This window comes from Gossypium arboreum, chromosome 6 (genome assembly GCF_025698485.1).
Source record: "Gossypium arboreum isolate Shixiya-1 chromosome 6, ASM2569848v2, whole genome shotgun sequence".
Lineage (NCBI taxonomy): Eukaryota > Viridiplantae > Streptophyta > Magnoliopsida > Malvales > Malvaceae > Gossypium > Gossypium arboreum.
This window is the reverse complement of record NC_069075.1, coordinates 11,019,110-11,026,619: the sequence shown is the minus strand read 5'-3', so window position 1 is coordinate 11,026,619 and position 7,510 is coordinate 11,019,110. Positions and strand designations below refer to the sequence as shown.

Genomic DNA, 7,510 nt, shown 5'->3' with positions numbered 1-7,510 from the left:
AACAGAAACAGAAAAAGACGTGATCGCAATTAACATCGCTTTCAAATTAAGATTAATGGAGATTTCAATTAAGCTATGATTAACATCAAAAACCCCTTAACCTTAAGCAAGGTTTATCGGTTGTTGGTGGGGGATTGGCTTGGTAGAGTTTGAAGTCTTCCCTTTGTCGCCTACCTATGTCCAAATTGGCTTATCCGCGTTAACCCTTATACCAGCTGGACCTCTCCTCCTTTATTTTTCTTTACATATCAAATACCCTATCTCCAATCACACTTTTAAGCAAAGATGAGTTTTATATCTTTTTCGTTTCTGAATGCATCCACAAAAGTAACGAGCTCAGTAATTAATTTTTCGCATTCGATAAATTTATTAACAACAAGTTTTAAAACTACTGAAATAATTAATAAACCAAAAGATGAATAATATAATAGATATTAAATCAATAGATTATTTTTTATGAGTTTCAGATAAGGGTCATTATCTGCATAAAAAAGAAAGAAAGAAGGGTCATCAACACCTTATTAACTTGGTCTCAATTCAAACAGTGTGTTTGAGTGCCTTCCACTAATACAAACAAAAGAACAACACCTTGGTTTCAGCAATATTTAGCGCCTAAGGAATCCATTTTTTCCAGAGGAGGACATTTCCATCAACCGAAGGAGGATCATGTCATATATCTCAACAACTCCCCTCTTTTCTATATCTCTACTTCTTTTTTTGTTTGCTCCAACATAAATCAATAGCAAATATTAAAAGAAACCCCGTTTTGAAAGGGTTCAGAAAATAATACTTCTGCTTACTTTCAGCTGACATCAATTTCGAATTTGATTCCTAGACAACTTTTATCCAATATAGCTAAACATAGAGTGTGGAAAAGAATGACAACCGAGCAAAGCATTGCAAATCATAAACATGATTAGAATAAAGATAAATTAAATTTTCGATTATTGACTCAGTTCTTTTTAGATTTATCTGTCATACACTAAGTTTGCAGCAAATGGCACCAGCTAATACAGTATTTGTTATATAAATAAATTTTGATTTTTGGAAAGTATATGATTAGGTTAAGTGGTAATTAGTATTATTATATTTATAAGAAAATGAATATGAATAGAATAAAAAGAAAAGTAAAGAAAAGTAAAGTGGTCATATTTATGATAATGAATCATAAATCAAATGGATGGTCTATGATTAAGAGAAAGGAAGTTAAAAGCTGGAATCATTGTCATGATAATGACTATAAGAAGAATGAAATTGAGTGTTACATTTTAAAACAATGAAACAATTGAACCGGCTTGGCCGGCTTTAACAATTTTCAGTGGCTTGCGACATTTGCTTAAGATTAAGGGAAGCTTTCCTCTCTTTGCGGTCAATTCCTTCAAGGGATGGACTCTCTCCCTTTCTCTAACTAAATCCTCTTGTGTGTGTGTATATATATATATATAATTATTTCTATATATTATTCCCTAACAAGACAACCCCAAGTCCTCTGTTGTTGTTGTTGGTGTGCTGGTCTTATAGTTGGGTGCATTATCAAGTGCCTGAAACATAAACACAAAACTGAAATGGTGTGTCCTGAGGAATCATTTGGAGGCAATGAGAGCTCTTTTGCTCACCTTCATCCTAACCCTGTTGTGTTAGAGCTCACCCGATTGCAGAACCAACTCAAAGGTACTTAATACTGAAACATGTTAATGGATTATTAGATCTGTAAGAGAAGGATGAACAACACTCACAATTTATGTAACACTACTTGTCATGCTATGTTACTTAATATTATTCCAGAAAGGGACAGGGAGTTAGGAGCTGCCCAGGCTGAAATCAAAGCTTTGAGAGCAACTGAAGCACTGAAGGATAAGGCCATACATGAGGTACTGAAATTAAGAATATATGCTGTAGTTTGAGTACTGTAATTGTTCTGAAACTATTCATTTCTTTTTCTTATTTTCAGCTCCAGGGTGAAGTTCAAAAGTTGGATGAGAAACATAGGGTCACTGAGAATATCCTTCAACATAAGGTTAGGTGCTAGCCCCTAGTTCTGTACTTATAATGTTTAAGTAATGGTGCTGAATTAATCCTATGCCATGTAGAACCTCGAAATCAAGAAACTGACGAATGAGAAGAAAGATGCAATGGCTGCACAATTTGCTGCAGAAGCAACTCTTAGAAGGGTGCATGCAAACCAAAAGGATGATGATGATGTTTCTATCGAATCCGTCATTGCTCCTCTTGAGGCAGAGATAAAAATGTATAAGAATGAGGTAGGCACAGGGTTGTGGCCTTGTTTTCTGCTTTGTTGCTCCTGATAGACTAACACTCTACTTACAGATTGCAATGCTACATGAGGATAAGCGGGCGTTGGAACGTCTTACTAAGTCGAAAGAGTCGGCTCTGCTCGAAGCAGAGAAGATTTTGCGAAGTGCTTTAGAAAGGGCTTTAATAGTTGAGGAGGTTCAAAACCAGAACTTTGAGTTAAGGAGACAGATTGAGATTTGTCAGGCAAGTTTGAGGCTCTTACTGCAGTCGGTTACTATTAAGGGATTCAAGACCTTTTTTAACCAATGAAAATTGTGTCTTAATGCAGGAGGAGCACAAAATCCTTGAGAAAACCAATCGCCAAAAGGTCTTAGAGGTTGAAAAGCTAAGCCAAACTATTCAAGAACTCGAAGAGGCGATTTTGGCTGGAGGAGCTGCTGCTAACTCTATCCGGGACTATCAGAGACAAATTTCGCAACTTAATGTGATGTTCCATTCCATGCTTACATGCTGATCGTCATCTTTTCTACATGAACTATGGTCGTATGTTGTTCATATAGGTATTAACTGTAATGAGTCAATTAATTCAGGAAGAAAAGAGGACGCTCGAGAGGGAGCTTGCACGAGTTAAAGTCTCGGCCAACCGTGTAGCGACCGTGGTGGCCAATGAGTGGAAGGATGAGAATGACAAGGTAATGCCTGTCAAGCAATGGCTGGAAGACAGAAGGCTGCTTCAGGTAATTCTTGGAAATTCTCAGCGTATTTAGGGCTACTTTAGCATTGCTATTCTGGTTTAAAAGTGCTTTTGAACGGTGAAAAGCAGTACTAAACAGTAAACATACCCTTAATAAGCTAACAAATGCAAGTGAATGGAGATAAATTTCCTCTTCACTTTAACTGCAACTTAAAAAAATGCATGATCATAAATATAAGGATTACGAACCAGACAACTGCTACCCTCAAACATAAATTTTTTTATGTTTTATTTGGAACTAAATTTCTGTATTTATAGGCAGAGATGCAAAGATTGAAGGACAAACTAGCTGTGTCAGAGAGAACAGCAAAGGCAGAAGCACAGCTTAAGGTGAAATTTGACAGTTTAATTAAATTTGACTTGAATATTAATGCAGACAGTATTTTCTCAAGCTCAATGTAAATATGGTACAGGAGAAATTCAAGCTAAGGCTCAAAATATTGGAAGATGGCTTAAAACACGTATCAACTTTGTCAGTTAATGCATCTTATGGGTCCCCAAAACCAGACAAGTCCAGCAATATATTAGGGCTTTTAACAGGCAGCAGTGGACCAAGGAAGAGGTCTACCTCTCAACCAAGGGCTTCTACCATCAGTGCCACTCTACTGCAGCGGCCAAGTGTAGAAACTGAAACAGCCAATACCAGAATAAGACAAGGTAGCATCTTAAGAAGAAGGCCAGTATCAGAAGAAAATATGGTGAGAAAAAATTTGTGGGCGTCTAGGTGTAAGGTTGCTGATAGTAGTGAAAAGGAAAATGCTGAAAATAAGGTCAATGAACAGACTGAAAAGAAAAACAATGAAGAGAATGAAAACAGAGGGAATGCTGAAGATATGGTTTCAGGGTTTTTGTATGATAGGCTTCAGAAAGAGGTCATTAATCTAAGGAAGTTTTGTGAGGCTAAGAATAGTAGCTTGAATGCTAAAGATGAAGAAATAAAGGTGAAGCGTTTGTAATTATTTCCTTCTTTATGTACGTACGTATGTATGTATGTATGTATGTATGTATGTGTTACTGAATGATGTAATTGTTTTACAGATGCTGATGAAGAAGGTTGAAGCATTCTCAAGAGCCATGGAAATGGAATCTAAACGAGTGAAGAAAGAAGCACAACTTGTTAAAGAAAAGAAGAATGGATCACCCAAAATGGAGGATACCAAAAAGGTGAAAAACAATAACTCTAGAAGGTCTTGAAGATTGGCAGTGGAATTCATTTGATTGGTTGGATATGATTGTGAGTGTAAATAGTGACTTATAATGTTGTTTTTTGGATGAAAATTAGCTTAGTTACAATAAAGTTGGTTGTGAATGATGAAAATTGGGTTTGTAATGGTAATTGTAAAAGAAAAAGGGTTGGAGATTTGTTGATGAATTATAACATCCTAGCTAGGCCTAGGATGATGACGATGATGATGATGTAGTTCCAATTGTGTTTTGTAATGCTTGAGGTTGACATAAATATTATTCCCCAGGTTTCTTTTCTTTCCTTAACTCAGAAATAGGGATTTGGACAGTTCTTTCTGGTAGCCCTCATCTCCACTTTTATAATTATCCAATTGGATTCCCCATCTCGTTTCTAATTCGATTTTATAATCAACAATAAATAACTAGTGTGAATCCCAAACCCTAGTTTTTTTTTCCCTCTAATTCGTTAATTTTTTCTTTTTTGTTTTGTTTAGTGGTAGTGCTAATTTTTGAGTTGGGTATAGCCAGTCATTTTCTCTCTCCTACTTTTTATTTTTTATTTTTTATTATTCACTATGTTTCTTCTCTTTTTTATGGGTATTTTTGTTAGTTTTCATAAGTTGCGATGGATAGATGATAATGTTTGTTGTCGTTGAAATTCCACCAACCTCTTGTAGTTTCTCGTGATAAGTGGGCGTCACTTCGTTAGTTTCTTAATCTATTTATGTTTTGAGAATATTTAAGAATAATAAATAATTTCACGAGTCAGTTTGGACTCATGTTGTCTTAAATTTTGTATGTTTTTTTTTTCTTTTTGTTTTCCACTGTTTAATAAATACTTATTTTTAGAAGTTTTTGTTTTGTTTACTATTGTAGCACGTTTTTTAATCTTACTTATGCAAGTGATTTTAGGGATGTATTTTATCATCGTCCTCTCTAGTTTGGTGGATGGTCGGTTCTTATCTTGTTGTGATAAATAAGACTATTTTGTAAAGTAATTTTTAGTAATTTTAATGTTTAAGGACTAAAATGTTAAAGTGATAAAATTACAAGGACTTGATGGGAAATAATTGCAAAAATAGGCTGTGGAAATGCACTTGGATATTCGGATAAGCTGAAATTTGAATAAAAATGGTTAAATTGCATGTTTTGAGTTTAGAGACTAAATTGTATAAAAGTAAAATATTAGGAGTAATTTCGTAAAAATGTCAAAAATGACTTAATTGCACAAAATGATTTAATTTAATTTTTGGAATTAGTGAATTTAATGAAATTATTATTTTAGATCAAGAATGAGTGAAAAATCGAGGAAAATAAAAAATTACCAAATAGCCCTTATACTTTGTCGTTACTGTAGTTTAGTCTAGTAAGTTCGTACGATTTAATTTAGTATATTTTCAAATGTATTATATGAACCTAATTGCATAATGTTGGATTACATTGATGTGTGTAATTGAAAATGAAAATAATAAATTGACACAAGTCGATCATTGACTGAGCTACTCTAAGTTGTTACTGCAAATCAGTTCTATAAATTAGTTCGGTTTAATTGATGTACATTAGTTTATTTGATATTTATTTGATTATAAAAATGGATTGGTGAACCATATAAATACATTGTTATGGAAATTATGAAGTGATGAAAGTTGATGAGATGAATTACAGGAGATTATAGTGTTTACTGGATATATCGAGGTCCTACATGTGTTGCAGACTAATTCGATATATTGCATATAGTGTGCTGGATTGATTGGCTTAAGCATAAGGTGTGCTGGATGGGTTGGTTCATACGAGCTTACGGTTTGTTAAATGATTAGTGACAATCTTTGGCTTTATTGTTGTTCCTTCAGTTGTGTTGAAATCTATGTGAGACGGTGTGAAAATAAATATGATTTATTATAGCTATTTTATTGATGAATTCTCACCTATAGTGAATCATGATTTACAGGAATTACTGCTCTATATCGTGTTAGTTGAATTATATTATATTTGATAAGGTTTATTGTTTATCAACAACCTTACTAAGCTTAGGAAAGTTTACCTGTGATTTTTTTTTGCCTTGTAGATCACATTTTGTAGACGAGAGATCGGATCACTTGAAGAAAATCACACTATCTCGAGGACTCTTTTTTGGTAGATTTTATATCACTTGGCTTATATGGCATATAATAGGAAAACAATTTGTTGATATAATTTTGAACTATGCTTGACGATGGATATTGAATGTTAAAGTAGTTAAGTGATAGTATTTTGTATGTTTTTGTACTCTAATGAAAATGTATGGAATGATAGGTAAATTTACTTGACTTGTATGAGGTAATTAAGAATGATTGAGTTATGTGAAATGGCATGAAAATGGTGCTTATGGTGTTTTTGGAAGCTTGTTTATGCATGTTATGAAATGGTACAATTACTTGTGAAATTGGCTAAGAGATAAGCTTGAAATAGGTTATTTTTTGGCACATACAGCCTAGGACACGGGCTGTCACACGGTCGTATGATGCACATGAGTAAGCCATACGGGCGAGTTGAAAAATAATATAGGTACAGTTCTCACATGGGCTCACACACAGCTTGCGACACAACCATGTAAGGATACTTCGAAGGTACACGAGTTGGCATACGGCTTGCGACACGACCATGTGATCCAAATTAGAGAGTTACACGGTCTGCACACATGGGCATATGGATATCGGTATAATAATACACTGTATCCCTAATCCGGTGACGGGTACGGGTTATGGGTGTTAAAATGCTATATAATCATCCTTCATTTAGTTGTCATTCTTAAATCACTAATCAATCTACTATTTCAATTGGTCCAATTGATAGCTTTAACATGCCAAACAATTCAAAGGTGAGATTATCATTTGTTTAACATCAAACTTAGTCAAATCATGTACCAATTACCTTACAAGCCATGCCAAACATTCAAATTTGAACATTACCATTAAACTATCAACTCAAAATGACCTTATGCATACTAAGAGCCCTTATGTACATGCCACGAAGTCTATACTTAAATTGAACATATAACTACTGTAACACCCCAAACCCGAGACCATCGCCGGTGTCGGACCCGAGGGGTTAACAAGCCAAGTTCACATGTTTTGCCCACCAATTTGACATTTCCAGTCAGGCTGGAAAACTGCGTCACTGTCGCCTTAAAAATCATATCTCGAGTTGCAAAACTCGGAAACTGGTTTCGTAAATTTTTCCTGAATTTAGACTCATATATCCATCCATAGATTTATTTCTAGGATTTTTGGTCGGGCCAATTGGTACAGTTTATTAGTTAAAGTTACCCATGTTACA

General features: G+C 34.5%; 1 protein-coding gene across 1 annotated transcript; it reads left to right on the top strand.

Annotated features, from left to right (window-relative positions):
- Window positions 1-1,274: 1,274 nt before the first annotated feature.
- LOC108459695 (microtubule-associated protein 70-5-like) lies at window positions 1,275-4,501 on the top strand. Its single transcript, XM_017759095.2, has 10 exons — window positions 1,275-1,671; window positions 1,786-1,871; window positions 1,952-2,017; window positions 2,091-2,261; window positions 2,329-2,499; window positions 2,585-2,740; window positions 2,847-2,993; window positions 3,269-3,340; window positions 3,424-3,951; window positions 4,049-4,501. The coding sequence occupies exons 1-10, from the start codon at window positions 1,566-1,568 to the stop codon at window positions 4,202-4,204; spliced, it is 1,659 nt and encodes a 552-aa protein (XP_017614584.1). The 5' UTR covers window positions 1,275-1,565; the 3' UTR covers window positions 4,205-4,501.
- The last annotated feature ends 3,009 nt before the right edge of the window (window positions 4,502-7,510 follow it).